Genomic DNA, 26,488 nt, shown 5'->3' on the forward strand with positions numbered 1-26,488 from the left:
CCAGGCCATAGATAGAAACCGGGCAAAGCTACAACTGTACATACTGCCATTGGGCTGAAGACAGGAGCGTAAACTGATCTTTTGGAAAGGAAAAAGGCAACAAGTCCCCTCTTTGCTGATCCTGGGGAAAAGTCCTCCAGCCACACAACTCTTCCACAACACCATTTTAATACGTTACACTGTAAAGCGAGTGTCTCATGCAAGTATGAGTTAAACCACCTCCAAATATCTCTGCCACAACTGATGGTGGAGAGTAAACTCCCTAAATATGTTTTGAAGCCAGGCAATGCAGTCACATAAAGCTCCAAAGAAGTCCATGCCAGCTCGTCCACTTTCCAGAAGGTAAGTTTTCTGACCTGCTTCCAGATCAGGGAACTCAAAGTCCTTGCTCAGTAAAGTTCAGGTGTTACTCGAATAAATGCTATAACTACATAGCTAGAAATCTGTCTAGTGCAACTAATGGCCATTACAATGTCGCATTCACACAGCTCAACCAAAAAGTAAGGAGGGGAAAGTCAGTGTATGAATAGTAAAGCTGCCATTATCTGAACTGTGTGCATCCTTTATGAGGCCACATGCCAATGTAAGTCATACACAAAGAAGCATTTCTCATACAATTGTTTGGAGCAACTACATTTATATCCTGTCCTTCCTCCAAGTAGCTCCAGGTAGCATACATAATTCTCCCCCACACACCCAATTGTACCCTGTTGCTACGATATTCACTTTGTATGTGTACCACAATCTCCTAAGAGCAGAAACAAGTTCAGAGCAAGGCACTTTGGCTGTACAGGTGGCATAAGATTTCTTTGGCAGAGATGAATGCCAGGGCAACATTTTCATCTGGAGTTTCAGCAATCATCCAGCAGTCTTTTGTTCATGGAGTTATCTCCAGCTGTTAATACATAACGACATAGATCTAAAGAACTGCAAGACTAATTCCACAAGCCCAAGCAACACATTTCAAACAGCAAGCGAGCCCCAGTGACACATGTCTGCAACAAAGGGCATTTTCTGAACTTAAGAGGTTGAGAGGATAGATGGAAATTCAAAAGAAGAGGTATAACATTCCCATTAAGTGCATCCAAGCCCTTCAATATGCCTAAAGTCACACGCTGAATCTCGGCCAACTGGATTTTTCCACATTCTTGTGTTAAGTAAGAGCGGCCATTATCTTTCCAATAACAAATTATGCTGCCTAAACTGTTTAATCACAAGATAGGAGTCCTGCGATTAGCATTTCATTAAATGCAAGGAGTATCAAGAGAAACCCAGAATTTTTACTTGTCATCTTTATTCAAGTATTTCACAGCAGTTATATTACAAATTACAGTAAAATGTCCAAAATATCCAAAAGTTCAAAAAAAAATTTAAATAATTTACTTAACTAATGCAGAATGAAGTCAAGATGCAAAAAAAAAGAGATCAAGTGAAACACAATCCTGAATACAACTTATAAGAGAATCCAAAATTTATCATAGCTGATGAAGTAAGCTTACTTAATCAAAAAGCCGACGCACATGAATGGAAGCAAACAACAATACATCCCCCACTGCCTAAGTAAACCAATGTACAATACAGAAAAGAAGCAGGTAGAAGGAGCCCAGATTCAAGCTTAAGGTGAATTTACACACAAAAAAGGGAGGGAGAAGTGATGACCAGCTGCAAGACCTGCCATTCGGAATATCAAACGAAGCCAGAAATGACCCTCCAACTTAAAAAGTATGGTAAGACAAGGTATTAGAAAACCAAAACCAAAATAAAACCCTATAATAAATACATTGGCATATGAGAAAACTCAAGCAACAATACCAAGGACACAAAACATAAATTAATCACAGGTGAAATTCAAGCTTGCAAATACAATTAACTCCACAGCCATGTTCATCTTAGAGCAGTTCCATCATTACCCCCACAGAAATTTAACCTCCATCTGGCCCTAGGAAAAGGCCTTTGCACAGGAGTTCATTGGTAATATTCATAACAAGGAACAGGAATTGATTTGTACAGATTATTGCCAATTTTATGTGGCAAAATAATAGTAACAAAAATACAGAGAGTAAACAACTTGACAACATGGATAGATTAACAGGTTTAACTCTACAACCACTAAGCTATTAGTAAATAAAAGCAATACATGTTTTAGTGTGGTTCTGGAGTCAAAAAGGGTGACTATATAATTTTAATGTTGCCCACTAACACATTTATATAAGCTAATTCTTCCGAAAAACCTAAACATTTAGGAAGCAGTCCTCACTTTCTTATCAACATTCAAAACTACTAAAGTTTTTTCTCTCTCTCTTCCCCTTAACTGACCAGTTGGAAGCATTTTCAATGTTGGATCTGAATTTAAGATACTCTTTTCAAATTATCTGACAACTATATTTAAAGGATTTAAACTTGTACAAATTTAGTAACCTGTTAAAAATGTATGTAGTCTCTCTTTTCACAAGTGCTGCTGCTACTTGAACAAAAGAACCTTTAAACTACAATATTTTTTAAAAATGCTGCAAGAACCTGAGACTTGCAAAAAAATAGCTTTACCAGAAACTTACTACAAAAAATCTGCTACATTTCATTTCATCAAATCTCAAAGTTTTGTAACAATTTCCATCAAAATACAAAATGCTAATGGTTTTGACGGCGGCAAAAATATCCTAGACGTGTGTCATGGCAATAAATACTAACTTAAAAGATGAAAAGTTCCCCACAATCAAATTTTCTAAAATGAAAGAACTAGTTCAAGATGCTTTTCATTTTTAATCGCACTTTCCCACCAAAAATACAGCACTTCTACAGGAGTCGCGTTTAAAATAGTGTGACTAAAATGCACATCAGGAACGAAGACAAGTGGTGTTTGAGGGGGCCTGGAGAAGGCTTGGCTAAAATTAGGGTGCTTGCATGTACATTCTGACTGGGAAGGAGGGGGGAAACTTTGGATTACTGCAGTAGCCCAGGGCTAGAGTATGGTTCAGAGCACAAGCATGCTACTATGAAGTGGTCTAGTGACAAAGTACCTTCGCTTCGGCATGTAAATGGTGGATTACAGCCTTCCGTAAACACTGGTGGTAAGTAAAATACAAAAAGCTGAGGTAGCTGAGTATCTCTGCAGTAGTCCAAGGCCGTCTTTCTTTACTTAAAGCAAAACCTACTGGGTTTCGTATTTTGGAGAAGACACTCTTTCGGATTATATATATGTATATATAAATGGATAACTACCTCTTATCAGCTCATAAATCCACCTGATCTCCTCCACGTTGCTCTAAAAGATCTCAGAGGGGCTTGTGGAGCACAGGAGGGCCTTTTGCAACAGACTTCGCGACGCCTAAGAGTGTCTCCTCTTAATTGCCAAAGAAGAAAATGTTTCAAACTGTTGTCACGTCATTCAGCTCTAGAGTTCTGCAGTCTTTACAGGGCATCCAGGGGTCCAAATCAAACAAAATGAAAGGCCGGTCAGTTGCTTTCTACTTAATACTGCTCCATATGGATTCTACTGAATGAGCCGGGCGTAATTCATTTTTAAAAAGGCTAAAAGACTGCAGCGCAAAAACGCCACTTCTCTGCCTACAGACACCCAGCAAGTTACATTCCCAAATAATGGAAGCCAGTCTTATACCTTCCAAAATAATGGACGTTTAGAAAGAAAGAAACCTGTTTTTAAGAACTCTGAAGAAATAAAATGGAACATTAAAAAAATAAACTACAGCCACTTTGAATAATTACTGCGAAAGCCTCACAGTGTAATTTGTTTAGATAAACAAATATACTTGTGGAATAAATGCATCTTACCATTTTGAGATAACATGGTTATTTCCATAATTTAGGTTTCCAGAGAGCAACACAGACATGTTAAAACATAATACTGGCTGCCATTTTGACAGTGTGGGAACCTGAAACTGTTCTTTGGGAACACAGGCTTTTGAAAAGAACTTTCTAACTCTGTCATTGGCTACAATCCCAACCATTTTAATAGCCTTGTCCTCCTCCTCCTCAACTGACTAAAAAGGCACATTGAAGGCAGCTCCAGAGAGCCTCATCTTCACATTATTGTATACCAAAGTTAATTCATTTTTCTAACCACAATTTTTTCTTTCACTGCCAGCTTTAAAAACAGGCTTCTGTCCATTACCTCAGAGAAAAAGGGAAAAGTAAAATTCTTTTAAAAGTTGCCCCCTTAAAAACAATTACATCTGCTTTATCCAGTTTGTTGGCCTGTTCCATTTTGCCTGAAGCTTCTCACAAGACAATGCATGTAGACAGCAGAAATAAGAGCAGTTTCTGTAGCACCAAAAATCTCCCAAGTTGTGGCATTATATTCTTTATTTATAATCAAGATACAAATATTATGAAGTTCCGTTTGGTTCTTGTAGGCTGGCTGGTTTCAGGTACCTGAGACAATAGCACCAAATTCATAACAGAAAGCGAGACAAGGAGCGAGCGTGTTAAGACCAAGGCTCTGCACATACTTGGTGCAACTGGAAATCGAATGGCTCAGTAGGCTGCTCTCCTGTAAGCAGCTTATGAAAAGAAAAACCTGCACATCTTGAAGAGTTCACAGGAATGTTTCGAACATATGAACCGTTCTTTCCATCTCCTGAGAGGAAATCAGAACATTGGTTATTCAGTGAAAATGACGAACGGGAAATAGTTTAACAACAACAACAACAACAACAACAACAACAACAACAACAACAACAACAACAACAACAACAACAACAACCGACTGTGGATTAATATGGCACCTTGGAAACCTTAAGAGAAATATGTCACAAAGAGCTGGGAAAATATTAAATTGGGACGTCAGAAGAAGAGGCATATTGGACTTCTGGAGCGACAAAAGTAGAAGGCCTGGGGGGACAATTCTGGAAAATACCACCTTGCAGAATATTATTTACAGTCAGAATTATTCTGGAGTGCACATGTCAAATATTTTGAATAATTGTTTTATATATAAGTGGCAGATAGAGAAGCAGAAGAATCTTTTTATCTTTCTCTATTTTCTCCTTTTTATGGTTAGTTTTTTATCTGCCTTCTATTATCTTTATATTTATTGTCTATAAGTATTACTTATATGCAGGTTTTAATATTTAATATTGTAACAAATGAGAGGGAATTAGCTATACCTGCCATTTCTGTGGGTAGGTCAAGAACAAAGATGGGCTTTGTACATGGTTTGTTTGCACACCTGTTTTTCCACTACTCTGCCAGTAGAAAATCTATATCAGCTGGCATATTAGGAGACTTCCAAACCAGTGTGTCATCCTGCTGAGCTATCTTTGTCTTTGCTAGCGGAGTGGCATCTATGTTACTTCCTGAAGCCCCTCAGCAGATTTCCAGCTGAGTTTAGGATTGCTCCCTGAGTAATAGAACCCAGGGCTTGACAAAAAACTTCTGCACAGTGAAATTTGGTCAAGAAGCCAAATGCCTGTGACCTCCACAAAGTGGTTCAAATCACTAACACATGAAACTAAAGAGGACTTTTGGTAGATATTTTGGTGGCTCTGAAGCAACACTGACTAAAGAAGCGTGTTACAAAAAATAATAATTATTAAAATGTTGTGCAAACGTACCTCTACAAGCTGTGACTTGTCATAATCTTTACGATGCCGATAGATGCATTGATTAAGGAGGGAGTATAGTCTCTCAAGCTGGTCAACAGTCAGGTTATCGCTTTTTTTAACCAACACATCAAGTAAATTCTATAAAAAGATATTGGCAAGAATCCAGGGTGAAGTTTATAAGGAAAGTATGAATCAGATTTCCTTCAAACGCTTAAGGAAGCGTTAGGATAAAAAATTAAGAAATGCTATTAAGATTTAAGATTACCTATCCAGCCACCCTTACCATTAATCTGTCATGGTCAACAATGACAGGAGGTACGGGATCCAATTGCTCCTCCTCTGGAACCTGTGCCAAAGCAAATTTGCGAGGTTTCTTATTTTTCAATGTACCTGAAATTTTAAAAAAGCAAATATCAAAAATCAGGACACATAAGGTAACAATTAACAGCAGCATTAAATTCCAAGTGGTCCATTAATAAATTTTATTTTATTTTCAAAGTCTTAAGTGGCTCCAAGAACACAGGATGGGAAACATCTTTATCCAACAAATAGCGAGCTGATGTTGCTTTAAATCACTACAGAAAGCTTTCTGCCAAAATAGGAAGCATCTGTTTCAATGAAAGTAGTATAGATTTACTTGACTACAGGATTAGAACAGGGATAAATGATGAATACACTGCATACCTTCTTTATCTGATGATTCAGCTTCTTTAGTTTCAGTATCTATGCCTTGTGATTTCTTCTCGTTATTGCTGCATTGTGGTACCTCGGTGCCAGACTGTTTTAATTGTTCCTCGTCGGGACTGTCGCTCGAAGCTTCGGGGTTTTCCTTTTGGGGATCGGCGGTTGCATTTTGTTTGGGAATGGACACGTCAGGGATGGCAGGAGGCAAAATAGCATTCGGTGACTCACATTCGCCATACCGACACCCTGGGACAGCAGCTACTTCAGAGGCCTGGCCGTTTAAATGGTCCCCCTTGAACAAGGGCTCCTCCTTCGATTCCTTTTCTACAGTCAGAGTAATCTTCTTACTTACTAACAGGGACTCGTTGGAGCTCTCTTCTGTGGATGGAATACTGTTTTCTTTCCCGACTGGCCCATTGTTCAGTGTCTGTTCTCCATGTATATCCATGATATCGCAAGACGACTCATCATTTGTCATAGAGAGATCGCCAGTTTCTTCTCCATTCTCTTCAATGCAGTCTGTACTTCCCTCAAGCTCCCCGTTCTCCAGCATCTTGCTGTCCTCCCCTTGGTTTTCATCATCTGCAAACTTGGCATCATCTTCATCTTTCTTCAAATTATTCACTTTTCTCTTCTTAATAATGCCTTTGCCCCACTGTGAACGTCGTCTTGATTTCCTCCTTAATCGAACTGAATCATGAAGAGATAAAAGTTTCCATTAGAGATGCAAAGATTTGCTTAGTAATCAACGGGCAAGGTATCAATAAAATCAAGTCTATTTATTTTAATATTTTACCTTGCCTGGCCCAAAGGTCATCCAAGGCAGCTAATTATGATATAAAACAACATAAAAAAAACAGTAACACTTTCTTAAAACACACACACACAAAATCCTAATACAGATAGCCAGCCCTCTAAGGCTTATAACTCCTGTTTATGCTTATAACACTTAGTATATTTGAGTTTACAAAAAGTAAAAAAAAATAAATTTTAAAAAGTTTCTGACTTTATTTATCCATTTCATAAAACAACAAAGAGTCTTTTGGGCCCATAAAAAGACCAACAAATTTATTGTGACATAAATGGGAAATGCTGACAAAGATTTCTAGTGTTTACAGAGCAATATTTCAGTACCTTGCCCTTCCAAATCTATCTGGATTATCTAAATACTATGCAATTAAACAGTTGCCAAGTCTGAGAGAGACTGTTTATAGGGGGCATTTATTCCAAGTAATGTTCTGCAGACCCTTGTTGTTCTCTCACACTGGCTATTCACTGCTCCCAAGAGAGAGTTACGCCTCCCTAAGGAGAAAATTGGGAGCATGTCTTATTTCTTGCAACACAATTCTGTGGGCCTTTACATAAATAATACAATTTTTTGGTCACTGCGCTTCAACAATTTAATAGAACAATGCATGTTCAAGTAGTAGTTCAACAACTATCCTTCCCAGAGACAGCTACTGAATACAGCTATCAAGTAACCCATTTAAAGATGCAAAACAATGTGCTTTTGACACCATCTACTGGCAACAGCAAGGAACAATCCCATGTTTTAAAAAGTTCATTTTCAACATGTTCTATTCTCAAAACGTGTGCAGGCAATACTGCCTTTCCTGTGTAAAAACACCTCAGTGTGTGTCAAATGTGACCACAGTCTTTTATTCATTTCACAATGGTTTGCAAGGCAAACTGGCAACAGACACAAACATCCATGCACCCTCATCCCTCTTTTTACAGGGCTATATTCTAGCGCAACATGGTTATATGTCCAACAGGTCGTCTTTGGTCTAGGCTTAAGTATGGCTTTTATACCAAGGGAATCCACTGAAGAAATTTTATTATGAGAGAGAGCTTTGGTTCTCTCCAGAAGCTCCCATTTTCGGCTCTAGACCTTTGTTTTGTTTTTATTTTAAGGAATTTACACACTACCATTTTCACCCTTAAAGGTAAAGGTAAAGGGACCCCTGACCATTAGGTCCAGTTGTGGCCGACTCTGGGGTTGCGGTGCTCATCTCGCTTTATTGGCTGAGGGAGCTGGCGTACAGCTTCTGGGTCATGTGGCCAGCATGACTAAGCCGCTTCTGGCGAACCAGAGAAGCACACGGAAACGCAGTTTACCTTCCCGCCGGAGCGGTACCTATTTATCTACTTGCACTTTGACGTGCTTTCGAACTGCTAGGTTGGCAGGAGCAGGGATCGAGCAACGGGAGCTCACCCCATCGCAGGGATTCAAACCGCCGACCTTCTGATCGGCAAGTCCTAGGCTCTGTGGATTAACCCACAGTGCCACCCGCGTCCCTATTTTCACCCTTATGTCCCATTAAATCACACAATATACAAAATTTAAAACACAGATTAAAACATCAGAGATCAGAACATGGTGCAAAAGGTCTCCTAAAATATATCCGTTTTAACCTGATGTCTGAAACTTAGCAGGGACTTTGCCTGCCTGATTTCTAATGGGAGCTCCGTTAGAAATGCACGCTCAATTGGTAGAGCATAAAACTCTTAACCACTAGGTCATGGATTCAAGGCCCATGTTGGGCAAAAGATTCCTGCACTGCAGGGGGTTGGGCTAGATGATCCTCATGGTCCCTTCCAATGACACAGTTCTATGGTTCTATGAACTGGACCCACTACACTGAATGGACAACTCCTACTGGATCTGGGGAGGGGAGAGGAGATGATGATATTAGAGAACGGGTGTCATGGGAGGCTGTGGGGGAAATCGTCAAAAGTTGCCTCCCATCCTCTTCCATTAGAGCAGTGATGGCCAAACTTGGCTGTCCATCAGTTTTGGGACTACAATTCCCATCATCCCTTACCATTGGTCCTGTTAGCTAGGGGTGATGGGAGTTGTAGTCCAAAAACAGCTGGAGGGCAAAGTTTGGCCATCCTCTTGCAATAGAGGATGCTTCTGCTAGCTCAAAAGCCTTCCCATAAGTGCAAGGATACCAACTGGATTCCATCCACACTAACTACCAGACCAGGACAGCATGCTTCTTTAAAAAGTATTTTTCATACTAATTCTAATATCTGAAATTGTTCAGTGAAAAACTATTTCAGTCGAACCTTCTTCCAATCCACTCTCATAAGGAATTTTAGTAAACTGACACCTAACTCAACGGATGAGTACTATTCTGGCTATCTTATAAAAACTAGCTGAAGTAGTAATAGCAATTAGGTGAACGCTTCGTTTTTTTAAAAAAATGTAATAGGAGATGTGTGCCAGATATATACTCATCTTGTTTAGAGCTATGCTTATTGCCTGGATAAAATGGTCTGAAATACTCACATGCACATTTATTTGCAGAGTTGTGCCAAACTGACATTGCATTTTTTGGCCTGTTCTGGAATGCCTCCTCAATTCTCGTTTCTGTTTTCTGTACAGTGGAACCATGAGGATTTATTTGGTCTGCCGTTACTGATAAGCCTGTGTACAGAAGATAAGCATACCTATTTTAATAATCCCAGCAGTATTAACTGCCCGAGTTATTAAAAGCAGCCTGGAATAAAGTATAACATTAAAAACTTTCGGTGATTAAATTAATTTCACCAGATACTCCCAAACATCTACATCAAGAATATTTGCTTTTCCCCCAACAACGGAATGTATGAGACCCGCAGTATGAAACCTGACAGTTCAAACTTCTCTGTTTCAAAGAAAATACTACTTAGCATTTATATAGGGCTTCCCAACTGGTGGCCTGCCGACCCCAGGGGGTCAGTGGCACCATTCACATAATAAAAACTACCATAGAGATATCAAAATTTTCAAAAGTAGAGGGTCCATGGCTTGGCTTTTGAAAAACCTGAGGTTGCCCAGTACTTAGCTAATTGAGAATTGTGGGGGCTCCTAATCTTGGAGGGTTTTTGAAACATGCTGTTAAATACCATATGGAATTTAGTGTTGAATATGGAAAAGGGGCTGATCTGTCGAGAAGGGCTAAAAATATTGTCAAGCTGGAGCTATCACGAGCAGGAGACAAGGGAAAATACAGCTACAAATATGAAGAAGAGCCGCGGAAGGGACATGGAAGAGACTTGAGCGCCTCGGATACAAGGTTGCCAGGTTAATGAGCTAGATCGACGTGATAATAAGGACTGACAAAACCCGGAGCCAGGAGGAAGGGATGTTGGATGAAGACTGGACTTGTTTGTATTTCTTTTTTCTACCATTAGAACTGTTTTATAAAATTGATGAACATTAGAAAAATGTTGGAATGAAATTACTTGGCTTTAGCAAAAATGTTTAAAGAATTATGAAAGAATGTTATGGTTATGAGAAGCTGGTAAGGACAAGATTTAAGTTTTAAGTTTTAAGATTTATCTTATTATAGAAAGACAAGACTAAAACAGTTTAGGGTAATGTAATGACAGAATATTATGAAATATGGAAAGGATTTGCTGGGATAATTAACAACTAGGATACAAAGAAAGGGAGGAGGAGGAAGTCTAAGAAAGAAGGTAATGACAGTTGAGGATTTGGAAATAATGAATTTGTTTTTTAAATGTTTTTAATTGTTTGTGATGTATTGTTGTATTTTTTTCTCTTTTTTTTGTTTGAATCTGCATTTTTCTTTGTCTTTATTTTATTTTGTAACATTTTGAAAATTCCAATAAATATCATTTTAAAAAAAAGAGAGAATCACTGCTTGAAGAGTGTTCATAGCTCATCATAAAAATTAACCACCTTCACACATCATGCCAAACCTTAGTTTAGTGTGACGTGTATGAGAGTAGGAATGAACAGCAACATGCCTTTGGGCTTGAACAAGGTTTCTTATTTGCCTCTTTCCCCGCATGACTGTGATGAGTTATTTTGCTTTTGCTTTTTCTTAACTGTGGTTTCATATGTCATGCAAACAATGGTTGGTTTCAAACAACCCGACCTCAAAATGTCTGAACTCCTGGCAGCACAGCAGGTGGGTTCATGTGAATCTGAGGCTTGCTGCTGCTCATTCCTATGGAACAGCCTGAAGTCCAAACACAATCATTGTATGTTGCAAGCCTTACAATCACCCTGTAGTGATTGTATTATTGGTCAGTATTATTAACCATGTCATGCAGATAGGGGGCTGTGGCGGAGGGGAAAAACAGATTGCCTCTAGGTCCATCAAGTGATTCTATGGTAAAGGTTAGATTCAAACACTTTGCTCTGAATAAATGTGGAGAAGTTTGCATTGCTAACTACTTAACTCTACAAGGTTCCTAACATACCGTATTTTTCCATCTATAAAACGCCTCCATGTATAAGACGCCCCCTATTTTGGGGGGCTCCGATTTTAAAAAATGGAGGGTGATGTATCTGTGTATAAGACGCCCCCAATTTTTGACATTATTTTTTAGGAAAAAAACCTAGTCTTATACACGGTACTCAATTCTGATTTTAAAAATCAGCAAAATGGTTTTACTTTCCGTATTTACTTATTCCTTTGAATTCTAATTTCTATAGAATTTACAGTACACAAGACATTTTACAACACTTATCATTATTTTTCTTGACAACTATCTGAGGAAGATGAATACTAAAAATGTGGTTATGAGCTACTAAAAGTGGGTTAATAAAAAGTTTCTTGAACTGGCCCCAAAACTTTCAAACTGGACTTAAAGAATCTAAATCTAAATAATGTGAACCTTGAAATGCAACATTTCATCAGATTTTTTTCTGGTGATAATTGGTTTCTTAGAGACTGTGCATTTATTGATCAAGAATTCAATTGCCATTTGTGTATTGTGTATCATATATAGTCAATGTATTTTTTAAAAATTATAAGAATACCTCTCTTTTTTCTTGCTTCCTTTACTTCTTCACACATTTTATTGAACTCTGGATCAAGCTCAGCAGCAATGATAGCATGTGCAGTGTCCTTCAGAGTACAGGCTCGGTGCCTAATGATTTTATCTGGAAAATCAACGTAAATTTCATTTTTAACAATCAAAAACATCTAATTTATTTCTTTATTTATCGTCTTTGTGTAACAGGACCGCTGAAGACAATGACAGAAATAAAAGAGAAAACAATTTTTAAAACAGCTCAGAGTTAAATTAAGAGCCATAAAATAAGTAATATCCATATAAGTAATCAAATGTGGAACAAATATGTTTTAATCAGCCTTCTAAGACTTAACATTAGTGCTGCTTAGCAGGCATACTGATATGTATCATGCTTGCACAACTTGCACTCTAAGCTGAATATCTTCATTATGCTACTCGACTGCCAGTGAAGAACTGTTTTCTGTAAAACTGGAAGATCAAAATACATGGTACCTTCACACCGGTGGGTCATAAGCTGTGCAGGTCTGATTTATAAAGACTTCACGTGTCTATGTATGTATGTATGTATCAGTTCTATCAGCTTTGTCTTGAAAGCTTTTTGTTTTAAAAATCCATACTTCCAGCTTCCAGTTTGGCTAATAAACACTTTACTTTAGAATACCTGGGTTTAAATATTATGTCTGGATTCCTACACATTTAGGTTCCCAACAAAATCAATCAGATGTAGCTTTTAAATAAATACATATTGAGATCCAAATGCTTCTTTAGGCATGGCAAAGAAGTTAGGTGAGCTCATTGAATTTTTTTACTTTTTTCTTTGAACAGTAAGACTCCACTCCATAACAGAAATTGCTTGCGAAAGCACCAACAGTTTTAAAAGCAAAAACAGATGAGTGCCTTAAGACCTCCCTACACCTACCTCCTTAGAAATAGCATTACAACAGCAGCTGTGTTTTAAAACCTTTAGTACAAATGAAATTTGATATCTGCTTAACTTTGGTCTGATAATTGACTTTTATCCTACACCTAATTGCCATACCAGCAGTATAGTGCAATGGTAGGGTAATAACAAAATCACACAGGATAGAAAGTTGTTTAGTTAAAGACTTTCGCTTGGTGACAGCAATGAGGACCCAGGAGGTCATTTGGATTGTTTTCTTTATTTTCTCACAGTGCAGGATGTAGCCTATGCTGCTACATTCATTCATTCAGTAACTAATATTGAGTAATGTTAGCTTTTAACCAATTTGTATAAGACACAGCTTATACAAATAGTTGAACTGCAACTGAATACACAATTAAATGTGATGTCATGTTTAAGTTGTTTTTTTTTAAAAAAAAATCCTTACCCCCAGGATCTTTGTCAGGATTATATTCCAATGCATTGCTGCATATGAGATCTATGTCTATTAGGAAATCCTTTGCAGTTAAATAATTGTGCTTATCAATTTTACTTATTACTGTAGACAGGTCCATCGGCTCTCTGATAACTTCAAGGTAATCTGAAACCTATAATCAAACAGTGACACAGAGTGACACAAAAGTGACACAGAGATTTATGCTAACTTTAACATACTCAGCACTATCATTTTGTTTTCGAACACAGTAATTCTAAACAGTTGAAACCATGATAAGAAATAATGCTGGAACAACATTTGTTCACCCCAAGATTCATCACTCTGATTTTTACCTGGCAAGGAAAACTCCTATCAAAGCTCTTTTGTTCTGTATATGTAAGTAATTTTCATTTTTAAATACAGTGGTACCTCGGGTTAAGTACTTAATTCGTTCCAGAGGTCTGTTCTTAACCTGAAACTGTTCTTAACCTGAAGCACCACTTTAGCTAATGGGGCCTCCTGCTGCCGCCGCACCGCTGGAACACAATTTCTGTTCTCATCCTGAAGCAAAGTTCTTAACCTGAAGCACTATTTCTGGGTTAGCGGAGTCTGTAACCTGAAGCGTATGTAACCTGAAGCGTATGTAACTCGAGGTACCACTGTATTCTGTAAAGAGAGAAAAAAGTGCAGGACCTTTCAAACACAATGAAGAAGGCCTTATTCACACATCTGCTTCCAAGATATACACAACTACTAGAAAGTTCCTGCAGTCAGAATCATAAGAACATTGCTGGGTGCCAATGGCCTGTCTTGTCCAACTTCCTGTTCTCAAAGCGGCCAACCAGATGCCCAGGCACAAGAGCACCTTTCCCCTCTTGCCATTTTCAGCAACTGGTATTCAGAAGCATGACTGCATCCATCATCATGGCCAGTGGCCCCAGACAGCTGCATCCTCCTGGAATTTGTCTAATCCTCTTTTAAAGCCATCCAAGTTGTTGGCCGTTCGCTGACTCCTGTGGAAGGGAGTTCCACAGTTCAACTAGGCACTGCGTGAAGAAGTACTTTATTTTATCTGTCCTGAATCTGCACTGCTCAGCTTAAATGGATGTTCATGAGTTCTCGTGTTACAAGAGAGGGCCAAAAACTTTTATCCATCCACTTTCTTCATGCTGGGAATAAATTATGTATGCTTCTATCATGACTTACTTGCCTTTACTCTAAGCCAGGCTTCCTCAACCTCGGCCCTCCAGATATTTTGAAACTACCATTCCCATCATCCCTGACCACTGGTCCTGCTAGCTAGGGATCATGGCAGTTGTAGGCCAAAAACATCTGGAGGGCTGAGGGTGAGGAAGCCTGCTCTAAACCAAAAAAGCTTGAATGCTGTGACCTTTTGTCATAGGGGAGTTGCCCCATCCCATGAAAAGAAGAGCCCAATATAGATTTTACATTTGATGGGCATTTAATATTTGAGGAAGAGGGGAGATGAAACAGATTCAAAGACCGAAATTGCTTGGAAGTCCAATTGCCTAAAGATAGCTTTGGCCCAAGCATCTGAGGCCCTTCTACAGGTGCCCCTATCAAATAGGGCACAGTATGTAATCCTCACCTAAGAGGAGGCCTTTATAGCAGGTGAACCGCAATCATGGAATAAAACAATTTTTAAAAATGCTGTAGTTCTTTGGCATACCTCTGGAGCTCCCACCACTGGGGAAAAGGGCAGAGGTTTGTCCCTGCAGTTGCGCTGAGGTCTGGACAAAGTTCTGAAGCATCAATACTGTTCCATTACTTCTGAATGCCCATATCAAAGCCTGTGCAATGTGGGAAACAAGACCCTGCCTGTCTCTCACTTTAGGCTGGGGCAGGCGCTACAAATGTGCACCCTGGAATAAAAACTACAATCATGCTGCAAAGTGCATTTGTGAATCTCTGGATCACTTTTAAAATGTCCCTGAGGAATTCTACTGGTCCCTTCCTCCCTGTCTGAAAGTCCTCCTCCGAGCACAGCTTTTTGTCTTTTCTTGGACCAGCTTCATGCCCATGAATCAACTATTTTCTATTTTTTACATTTTCAAATAAATCAGTAAACTCGTCAGTTTACATTTTTAGACAGGACTGACTTGCAATAGCGCTCATGTAATGTTAAAAATGTATTGTAGAAAATGCCTTTTAAGTACAAGAAATAAATTGGTTACATATACAGAATTTTAAAAATCTAATGGCTAAAGTGATGACCAGGTCTTGATTTGAGCTAGGGCTCAACACAGGAATCTATTTTGAACCTTGGAACATTTCAGGTAGTATTCGAAAACAGCAAATGCACAGAAAGACCAATATTCACCTGTGGTGTGTGTCTCCCCCCCCCCCACTGCCGCCGCCGCCCCTTGCACAAATAGGACTTGACCCTTTTTTCCCTCTCCCCTGTAGTCTCCTGCATGCATTCAGAATCTGTTGTGGAGAGTTGGGGAACCCTCCAAAACAAAAGATAGGGCCAAGGAGCTTTGATTTTGAAAAGAGGGAGCGTAAGTTCTATCATCATGCCTGCTGGCACAACATTAGATCTCACTCAATAAATTTATATCAATATTCACTGCTCTTAGTCTAGATTGGGGGCTGTGTTTTCATATTAAATAGTATAGCTGCCACTGTAGACTGAGCTGATACCACTCAGAAACCTAACCAGTGGTCCAATTACAAATTTGCAAAATGGAGCCAGTAATTTACTCTTCCACAGCACTTTTTTGACTAGGGACGGGCAACCATTCTTTTTAACGGCCACATTCCCTTGGTAATCTGTCATGGTGTCATAACAACTGCGGATGGGGCCACTCCCATGTATTTCTGTCCCCTCTTTTTCTCTTTCCAGGCTCTCTTCTTTCCGCCCAGTGAGCTACTGGAGGAGGAAATTGCAGAATGAACAAAAAGCAAGCATTTCCTTCCAAACAGTCTGAACTGATCACATGCAGACCATCTGATAGAGCGCACCTTTGATAGAGCTATTCCTTGAACTCTCAAGCCCCCAATTGCTAGCACAATGCAAATTACATTTTTATAAGCACATCACCACAAATGGCTATTTCTTAAGTTATCTGTGCAAAATTGAGCTTTGAAGTTGACCGAAAATCGGACAGAATGTCACAAATTTGCTTGTAAACATGAACTAAAGGTGATTTTCTAGTAAACAAGATTACTTGTTTATGCAGCTTTGCCATTCACTGCTTAATTTTATACAGAACATTAAACTTTTTTTTTTACTCTAAAGGCAAAGCCCAGAAAATTTAACAGTGACTCAAACTTAAGTCGCCAAATTCAGTCTTATTTTTTATAAAACTATATTTGTAGTTGACTACAAGTTGTCAGATCAAATGGTGTCATTACAGATTTATAAATTTTCAATTTTCACTTTGGCCAGAAACAGGCAAGGGGAGAGAGATGATAGTTTAATTTGTGAAATATTCTGGAAGAGAAATTACAATTCAATAAATTTCTTTCAACATCCCCATTGGCTATGTGGTGTTACTCCAGATAAAACAGTTTACATCTGCTTCCTGTGAACAAATAATTTTTTGCTACAGAATGGAAGCAGCTCGAGCAATACAGTATTCTATAGGTTAGCATTCTTGCCGAAATAAGTTAGCAGTGGCTTCAAATGTTAAAATTAAGCCACAATTGCTGTAAATATGCAAAACAGGTTAGATCAGGGATATCTGCAATAACAACTAATATATGTATTCTTAATTAATCACTAATAAGGTCAACTTCATTGTTTGCACGTTACTGAAACAAGACCTCTTCAATATCCACCGGTTTGCTGAAGATGTTAAAGCGCTTGTCTGTGGCCAATCTCTTGGTAACATCCCGGAGAAACAATCGCAGTTCTCTCAGTGTGTTTTCTTCCTGGTCCTCCATTCGCTGCTTTTCTGCCTCTGACAGCTGGCGAGTAGAAAATGGTAGTGCAAGAGGAAGCACCTCCATATCAGAAAGAGCTTTAAAAATAAGAATAATCAAAAAGTCAGGCAAAATAGGCTTTTCAGATTACATCCTTGGAAAATTTCACACGACACAGTGAATTTCCTACTTTTTACCCTTATCAGACTTGATAATGCCAAGAACTCTGTACTCCTTATCTCAGCTCCGCACACCAAACTGAAGTAACCATATTGTGGAGACTTTACTGCGAACAACGACAGCCTGCTCAGCACCAGACACCTTTCCTTCAATAAGAGGGGTTGACAAGAGACAGGGTGGCAGGAATCTCAAGATCCTGCATGGCCTTCTATCACAGCTATCAGAAAGTTAGAGCCGGAGATATTTTTGGCTCCTTCAGTCTATAGGAAAGCACAACTAATGCCTGCCAAGTTGTAAGTCATCTCCACCGAAAGATGGGTTTCCTTTCAGTGCCAAAGAAAATGTTCCAAATCCCAAACCCCAATTAATCTGAAGCCACTACAAAAACTGTCTGCCTTCCCCCCTTAAGATTTACATACAGGCAAGCTTCTAGGAGGTTCTATAAGCAGGCTATGGGGGTAGGAGTAAAAATGTTTCTAGTGCAGGAAAATCCAAGACCACACTGGCAGAATCTAGTGATTGGGTGCTGTTTTGGGCAGCTCTCTAAATTTCAGCTCAGTTCATGCTTCCTTCTTTCTCTCAAAGCTGCTATCCGTTTCAAAGTCTTTACTGCTTTGAATATGGCTATCCCACAACTCTCAACAATTTTTCAATCCGTTTAGATATGAAGACTGTTATAAAAATATATAAATGGGTGCTCGTTGGCATACTGAGATGCTATTCTGGCAGCCTATTCAGCCCATTTATTGCCTTTAATTCTAACACGTTCAGGAAACCAACCAGCCTCCAGAATGTATGTTGAGGTAATAGCTGAGAGAAAAAAATGGAGCTGAGGGAGTGCGGTGGAACTGGCCTGCTCAAGCAATTCTGTTAACTGTGGTTACTCTTCCTGCACCTTTCCCAGCTCTACAATACCATTTTGGAGCTGGGATGATCAGAACTGCATAGCGTTACACATATCGGAAAAGGCTAAGGTATGCGACCATTTAGCCATGGGGTTTGTTTTTGGTTTAGTGTTACAAATATGGCTGTACTCTATACTAATTACAACACCAGAATTTTTATTGTCTATGTCTTCTGTAATAATTCCTACTGTGGCATTCCTTTTTCACAGCTGCCACACGCTGAAGACATGCTTTCCACAGCTATCCAACACAACTCCCAAGAGTTCCTGGTGTCACTGCAAGGTCAAGACCCTATCAGTGTACATGGGAAGTTAAGATTTTATTTTCTCAAATGTGCATCACTTGACATTTATTTACATTGGGCTTCATCTGCCAGTTTGTTGCCCATTTCATTCAATTTGTTACTTTGCTTTTAGAGCTCTTCACAATCTTGGATTTTCACCAACCTGAATACTTTGGTGTCATATGCAAACTTAGCCACTTCTCTGCCCATCCTTAACTCCACATCATTCAATGAACATGTAACACCATGGTGTGGATGCAAATATTTATCCTATGCACCATCACCACCAACGACTGCTATTTCTAATCTTATTTCAAAATGAACACAAGCAGGGCTGCTTTCAGGTGGAAAATTACATACATTCTGGACTTTACAGAGAATTAACTTACCAATTTGTTTCCTTCTTGGAGGAGACATAGATGCTTGATTGAGGACAAGCTCTTGGAAAAATTTGCGCCTGTCTTCTTCACTAGGTCTCTGAATATAAAAAACCTCTTCATACTGGATTTTAAAGATACATTTCACCTACATAAAATCAATGAGAATTAGGCAGCTGAAAATCTCGAGCTACTTAATCGAACAAAACAAGCAAATTTTACTACACCACCCCCTCCCACTACGTAAAATAGACAAAATGACCCTCATAATTTTACTGCCTGAAAACGGGGTAGCTAAATTGCACATGCCAATTTGGTTTGGTCCTAGCAAAAGCTAGTAATTGGTTACATCCTCAGCAGGGAAGAAAAACACACACTAGGGTAAAAAACAGCATTGTTTCAATAGCATTTAACAAAAACAGCTAGTCTGACAATCACAGAGCGGGGGCTTGAGCCTAGTGGACCAAATAAGGCAGTGTCAGGGCAAGAAAAGAACATTGGACAGAAGCTCCAAATTAGAACGGGAAACATTTGCTTTCTCGTTTTAGGGAATTTTTCTAAAGTGTTGTCGTCAGCGGTACAACTACCTAGACAAAATTAATTTTGCAATGCTAGCTTCCAAAGTTTGATTTACGTTAGTAAGCAACATTATCCCAATCTAACGATACATACAACCAAGTTTCTTACTAACACGCAGTCCTCCATTCTTGCCACAGTACAAGTGGTTTGTTAAACAGCCTCAGGAATAAAAAGATGCTTCAGCATTGGGGTAGATGTTTCCCTCCAAGTGGACATTCCTACATGCACATTTCAAGTCCCTCTCTGATTCAGGTTCACTCTTCCCTACAATGATTCCACTTCTCAAGAAATCACGCCGTGCTTACCTCTTCAGGCAATTCACTATACATGGTTTCAGAGGTAGAGAGTAGAAATATAGGTGAGAATGATGGTATGTCTTGCAGCAAAGTTAGAAAAGTAGCTCTCACAGTTTCACTGACAGCTTCCCACCAATCGCCAATATGAGGCATGTAAACAATACTCGGTAGTGTTCTTCTTGCTTCACGAAAGATCTAATTTAAGAGAATACCAATGTTAAAATGATATTAAGAAAATAATTTTTAAAAAATTATTTGTATTTTAGGCACACAAACATTTAAGAATGTAGTATTTTCAACTGTATCTTTCTTAAAGGTTAGATGTAAATAGCTATTTTCCATATGCATTCACATTAAGGCTCCAAATTATCTCTGTCTTGTCTTAGTAAAACTTCAAAGCATTGTTCTAATCATCTATCATCACAAAAATCACTAACTTGCATAAGAACATTAAACAGCACTTTTTTATTGCTTCTTCCGATTATTATTATTTTTTACTGGTATAATATTCTCAAACATTGCTTTCTCTCAATTTTGAAATGCCGCCGCTTAACTAAACTGAAATTAATGGTCGCTCTGCATCTTGCCAATAACTTCAGACATAGCATGGCGGCATGTTTCAAAATCGTCTCCATATCATATCATTCTGTGTTTTTCCTATACTTTAAATGGATATGAGATAGCAGGGTTGTGATTATAGATGACAGTTAACAATGAAATCTTTGGACTTAACAATTGCCAATTCTCTCCCCAATAATATTAAATATTCCATGTACAGCCATGGCTTTGGCTCAGAGAATGCTATGACAGAGCTTACATGTGCAGCCTAAAAATAAAGAAGTGTTTTTATAGAAGATATTGTTAGTTTCTGCAAAGTTGAGATTTAATCCAGCCTCAACAGGTAAGTTAAAAGAGAACCCAGCGGTCTGGGAATAGGGAACTGACAGCCCTCCCCACTCAACTCACAGAATTCTCCCTCCCAGGTTTTAGGACTGAAAATACCTCTTGTTGGTGCCAAAGCTAAAATGCTTTTTACAAGTCTGTAAAAAGAAGGGTGGATGGAAGAAGAAAGGCAGCCCTGAAGCTTAAAAAGTTTCTCACCCTGCAAGTGACGTGGCGATCTCACCGTTCAAGATAAATTGACAGCAATCTTAAACATTTTTTAAACATTTTTAACATTTTTAACAAATTCCACCAAGCTCAGTCTCTTTCTGACAGTTGGTGACTGGAAATGCTTTGTCTCAGATCAGAGAAGAAGCATGCATAGCTCTGGCAGTGACGCTTCTTGCTTCAACAGAAGTGTATTGTGGCACCTTAAGATTTCATTGCCGTTTAATTCTGTGGACTTGGGTAGAAAGGGAGATGGGTACAGTTGTCTGACACAGCTTTAACAGCTTTAGTTGTCTGACACAGCTTTAACTGAGGCTTCTGCTTCACACAGAAACCCCTATCTGTGTCTCTAGGAACACTTAAAATTTCCCATACACATGGCATGTTTGCAAAGAGGGATTCCTTATTGACATTTATTTCACTGAAATCTGATGGGAAACTTTCTGCGTGTGACATGTTGCGTCAAAGGTCAAAAGGGATATAAAGGCAGACTAACCTGCGCACATGATTCTTCAGGTGTTTTGGCACTGACTGAATAAAGTGCTGGCAGATCTAATCTGTGCACAGCAATTTTTTCGAGCGAGTGCAAAAGTGCTGGAGCAAGGTGCGAAGTCTGACCTGAATCCCTCTCTCCAGAAAGCAGTAATCTTGGCCGGTAAGAGGTGGGCTGATGGTAAGCTGACCTGAAACAAAAGTTAACATTTTAAATTTTTTTAGACCGGATCTGTTTTTACCATATATTTTTATATTTGCTATACACTGAGTACTGTTAAACGCTTCCTAGTGAGCAAGTTGAATGAATTATAGCAACACACCTGCAATTAGCATGCCCGACTCTCTAGCAGGGAGTTAAGTCAGCTTAGCAGAGGGGGTTTATCAGGTGTAGAGAAATGGGTGGCGGCAGGATGGCAAGAGAAGCAAGCATAAACAAAGAATCTTTATTGCTTGATTCTATAAATCTCTCTAGAAGAAAGGTTTAGGGTAAGAGTACACCAGAGCAAACCAAAGACTATACCAGAGTAGTACCACAAATCACAAACTTATGCAGGCACTACAAGCAGCTATTCCTGTGTAAATCTTGATGATAAAGTTATCAGAACATCTACTCACATTGTAAAATGAAGGTAAGGTTTGTGTACAGCAGCTGATAAATGTTTCTTTGGTGATCCCGACTGGCAACTTGTCTCAAATATTGATGAAGCATGCTCATCTTCACTATCGTCCAAAATTAGACTGGTTGCATCTGTTCAATGAAAATTAAAGGCTGATTAATATGTTAGCTGACACCTCCCACAAACGTCATGAAATGGGTGCTTAAAATAGATTTTGGGCAAGATAAAAGGAAGTTGTAATTAAAAAGGAGGAAATGAAACCTTTCGCAAGAATACACTTAATATAATGCCCCACAGTCTTCATCAAAACATTACTTTAAAACTGTTCTTGTTTTGTTTTGTTTTCTAATCTGATACAAGACTGACTGGAGTGAAAAGATGGAAATACCTTCTCTTTTGTCAGCCTGGCTGAACTCGGCATGAGGAAACACTTTATGTAAAATTGCCAGAATGTCATTGAAGGTTCTTTCCAAAAGTGGCCTTATGATGGGAGATAGTGCATGCCCTGAAGACATTACGGCACGTTGAGAGGCAGGCACAATATTCTGCATTGCATGGTAAAAATCTTGTGCGCTGAGAACTATTGAAGAGACGTCTAGCTGCAGTTTCTGGCTACTGACGTAGATCTGAGGATAGCGCCGTCGCAGGGCAATCAAGGCAGCCTCAGTGCAAAGTGCTTTTATGTCGGCTCCACAATACCCTAGGGCACAGGAAAGAAGAAAGAAAACATACAAAGGTTCCATAAAGCAGCACCAATGTTTTGCATGTGTCAAGCACCCGCCTGAAGCCGAAAGCAGCCAGCAGCATTCTGTCAGATTCATTCACAGTGCATTTAGTAATATGTGCAGCTTTAATATAAATCAAACCACCTGCTGGCAACTGAAGAAGCAAATGTTAAAACTCTCTCTTAAGAATAACCAAGCCTCTGAAAAAAAATCATTGCAGAAGAACCTATGAGACAAAGGCAAGTGTAAATACATTACTGTTCGACATTACCCGAGTGGTGTATGGACCTCAGGCGTGCAGGAACACTATGTAAGCAAATATCCAATCTCAGGAGGATTGGAACTAAGAAATAAAGCCTTCGTTGAGGTAGAAAAAGTCAAGTCCTCATGAAAAGACAGGAAGCACTTGCTGCATCTGCTGAAGACTCACTAGAAACAATGTTGGGTCTGGCTTTCAGGGAAGAAACCTTCCATGCATTGAGGAATTCCTGCTCTCTCCTTCCATGGAAAGTAAACTGACCATCATGATTAAGGAGATTGGGAAACAATCTCTGTGCTGGTATCCAGGTTTTCCACATCATTCTTTGAACAGCCAAAACTACTGTGATCCTGCCTTATAGACAGCTGTGCTATTCAGGACATTTCTACAAGATTCAGTACAGAATGCTCTATATTATGAGTGGTCACTCTGTGTATTTGCTGAACTTAGCTCCTAATGAAATCAGTGTAGCTTTACTTAGTCAATATTAATGTCAGTGGCATGTAAGTGCTACTAACATACTCTGCATATGACTGTAAGTTTTGTTCTTGCAAAATGTTGCCTGCCTGTGAAAACGTTTAGCTGATGTGTCTAAAGTTATACAGTAAATTGTTAGGGAAATTTGGTGCAGCTGAAGAAGGGACATGGGTGATTCAGTTGGCGCGACCCTCGCTCTCTCCCTTCCCCAAGAAAATTGGCCACCCTGCTCTACAGCAGTCAGAAAGTGTATTCAAAATTATTTGCTCATACAAATATAACAGATACATAAGCATAATTTCTAAAGTACCAAGAAAAATTATTTTGTCTGAAACATCATACAGTTAATCGGGGGGGGGGGGGGGGCTCACTTCCTATGGCAAGCAATCCCTGTCCTGTTTGTCCTGTTAAGCATTTACAACTGCTTCCTAGGAGGTTCCTGTCCTCCTATTTACAGTCTCCATGCTTCCACCATGATACTGACGTTGCCTTTGATAAGCAGTTTTAAAATGCATTGCGGTGTTAGCGATAGCTAACCATCAGTAAGAGTTTTTAGCAGCATCTCAGTTGCATGAAAAGTAGCTCAACAGCAATGCAGTATGACCCCCCCCCAACACCTAAACACCCTGATTTTTTTGCATTCCCAGGAACTCACCAAAACAATGTATTGAGTACCTAGTGGAATACACTTAATGCTAATCTCATGATTTACCCTAACAAGGACAGGCACAAGACTGGAAGCGTCTGCTTTTGATTAGCTGCTCCTGCTTAGAATCTTCTTGGTAAAAGAAAGACACTGTGGCTGCTGTTGTCCATTGTCACACAGAGTAGTTATAGCCTCTTCCATCAGCATTATTCTGTGACTGAACGTGCTATCTAGGCTAGCCAGAGCCAATGAGAAGATGTGTTGCCTATTGTCTCTGAGCAAGGCATTATCTGGTTTGCCTCTTGAAAACATGAACTGTTCCTTACCTAAAACACAATCCACATTAAAATGCCCATTCTGCTTTCTTACATAGGTTGTTCCGGGTACTACTTAAGGTACTACTTAAAAGGAACATCACTGGACTAAATCAACTTAGGGCCTATGCACAAACTTAAGTTTGGAGCTTTAATTTGTTTATTTTCTATATTAAAACATTGACAGTTCTCCTAGTTCCCTAAGGAAAATAAATTGGCTTATCTTGGAAAAGATTGCAGTTAATTATTCCACCATTACTGTTTGTAGTTGCATCACCCTAGATGTATTATGATCTAGAGCGTACAGAAATAGATTCCCTATGCAATTTGCTTCAAACATATTAAAACCAAAAAAAATATTCAGCTCAGCTTACTGGAGTACAAGGTCACCACTGCCAGTAGGAGACTTCAGCTAATTAAAAATATTCTTAAAAGGTGTTCATAAAGTGACAGGGAACAGTTTCAATTTAACAAACAAACAAAAAAACACCCCTGTGTGCTAGTTTGAGGTCTTAATTTGAATTATGTCTAACAATTCTTAGATAGGCATGTTTTGGACGCCTTATGCTATTATGGGATATTGGGCTTGGTGTACCCATTACAAACATGGTCCAATCAACTGCTTTCTAAATAATCATATAGGCTACAATAGAGAAAGTTGGATCTCATTACTCTTATGAGTTATTGAGAAGAATCTCACATTGGAAGACAAACAAATTTTACATATTTTAAACCAGAAGAGTAGTCATATATGGTTATGAGAGAGAGATCTCGTAAGATAAGGAAGTAAAATAGTGAGAGAAGTTGGACAAAACAGATTAAGAATAGGGACATTGTTTTAGATCTCTAGTGACCAATTATTTCAATGGGGAAGTGCAAGGTTCAAAGGCTGGTTGTGAGTATTCATTGGGATATGAATATGTGACAGTATTCATTGGGATATATATATCTCACATCAATCAGAAATATAGGTAATCTAGAACACTGGTCTTCAGGACCCACTTGTGGGCTGCAGCCTGATGCAAAGTATGTCACAACAGGAGTATTACCACCTTGCAAATATAAGGTAAGATTAAGAAATGGGTCCCCAAAGGCATGTTTGTGCTAAAAGCGGATTCTGGGTCTGAAAAAGTTGAAGATAGCTGCCCTAAAAGAATCATTACATGGAGCCTGAATATGGAGCCTAAATGGTACCCTGATCATGTGTAGAAATTTATTGACAAAAAGCATATCATGCAATGTGGAAATTTTCAAAGATGACTTTGGGTGGGGGGATGGACAGAAGGCAAATAGAAATATAGACGACATCTGCACAGAGAACGGTATGTAATGTAGAAAGACATATTTTAAAACATTAAAAGTGGAATCAGTTTTGCACAGAGCATAAAGACAACAGTGCAAAAGAGCCACTGGAACACCCAAACCTTGTGCCAATTAAATCTATTTCAAACGATTTGGCTATGACCAAATTGCTAAGTGGCCCAATTCAGATGTCTTATTTCAAACCTCCAAACCATAGTTTGGTAAACTGAACAGCGAACACGCTCTGGACATTACATTCTACATTCCCTGCCCTCACCGTGACAATTTCCTCATTCACTTCCTAACTTCTTCCAAGAAGATTTCTGCTAAGAAATCCAAAAACAAGCAAACCTCTAAACCATGGTTTGAAACAATAGTTTGGTGGGTTATGAAAACATGGTTTTCAGGCAATTGTGGTTAGCACATATGACATAATTAGCCAAATTCAGGCATCGTAGAAAGGGTATAGTGGGGTGGGGGAGATTATCATACAAAAGCTCCAGATGAAAAAGCTAATAATAGGAGCACTTGTAAGATCATGGCATGTTTCAAGTCATCCAACTCATCCAGCTTTGGAGGATGAACTGAATATTACTTCACTTTGGTGCTTATTAAGAATAGCACTGAATGCTTTCACTCTGAAAAAGTTGCCTAAAGTGGAACAGAATAGAAGCT

The 26,488-nt window shown here is 39.0% G+C and overlaps 1 protein-coding gene across 3 annotated transcripts in view; it reads right to left on the bottom strand.

The window, feature by feature from the left end:
* Positions 1 to 1,277: 1,277 nt before the first annotated feature.
* ATAD2B (ATPase family AAA domain containing 2B) overlaps positions 1,278 to 26,488 on the bottom strand; it is a 59,187-nt gene continuing 33,976 nt past the window's right edge. For 2 of the 3 annotated variants that reach the window (XM_083607055.1, XM_083607057.1), the window contains 13 exons: positions 22,479 to 22,790; positions 22,089 to 22,221; positions 21,475 to 21,661; positions 19,878 to 20,063; positions 19,006 to 19,141; positions 17,150 to 17,346; positions 13,373 to 13,532; positions 12,028 to 12,150; positions 9,541 to 9,678; positions 6,246 to 6,935; positions 5,845 to 5,951; positions 5,571 to 5,699; positions 1,278 to 4,594 (listed from right to left, as the gene is read on the bottom strand). In XM_083607055.1, coding sequence (XP_083463181.1) covers positions 4,553 to 4,594; positions 5,571 to 5,699; positions 5,845 to 5,951; positions 6,246 to 6,935; positions 9,541 to 9,678; positions 12,028 to 12,150; positions 13,373 to 13,532; positions 17,150 to 17,346; positions 19,006 to 19,141; positions 19,878 to 20,063; positions 21,475 to 21,661; positions 22,089 to 22,221; positions 22,479 to 22,790 — 2,540 coding nt within the window. In that variant the 3' untranslated portion in view covers positions 1,278 to 4,552. The remainder of the gene's footprint in view (positions 4,595 to 5,570; positions 5,700 to 5,844; positions 5,952 to 6,245; positions 6,936 to 9,540; positions 9,679 to 12,027; positions 12,151 to 13,372; positions 13,533 to 17,149; positions 17,347 to 19,005; positions 19,142 to 19,877; positions 20,064 to 21,474; positions 21,662 to 22,088; positions 22,222 to 22,478; positions 22,791 to 26,488) is intronic. The other variant, XM_083607056.1, reaches the window with a different exon arrangement.

Source organism: Podarcis filfolensis (genome assembly GCF_964270895.1).
Source record: "Podarcis filfolensis genome assembly, chromosome: 3".
Lineage (NCBI taxonomy): Eukaryota > Metazoa > Chordata > Lepidosauria > Squamata > Lacertidae > Podarcis > Podarcis filfolensis.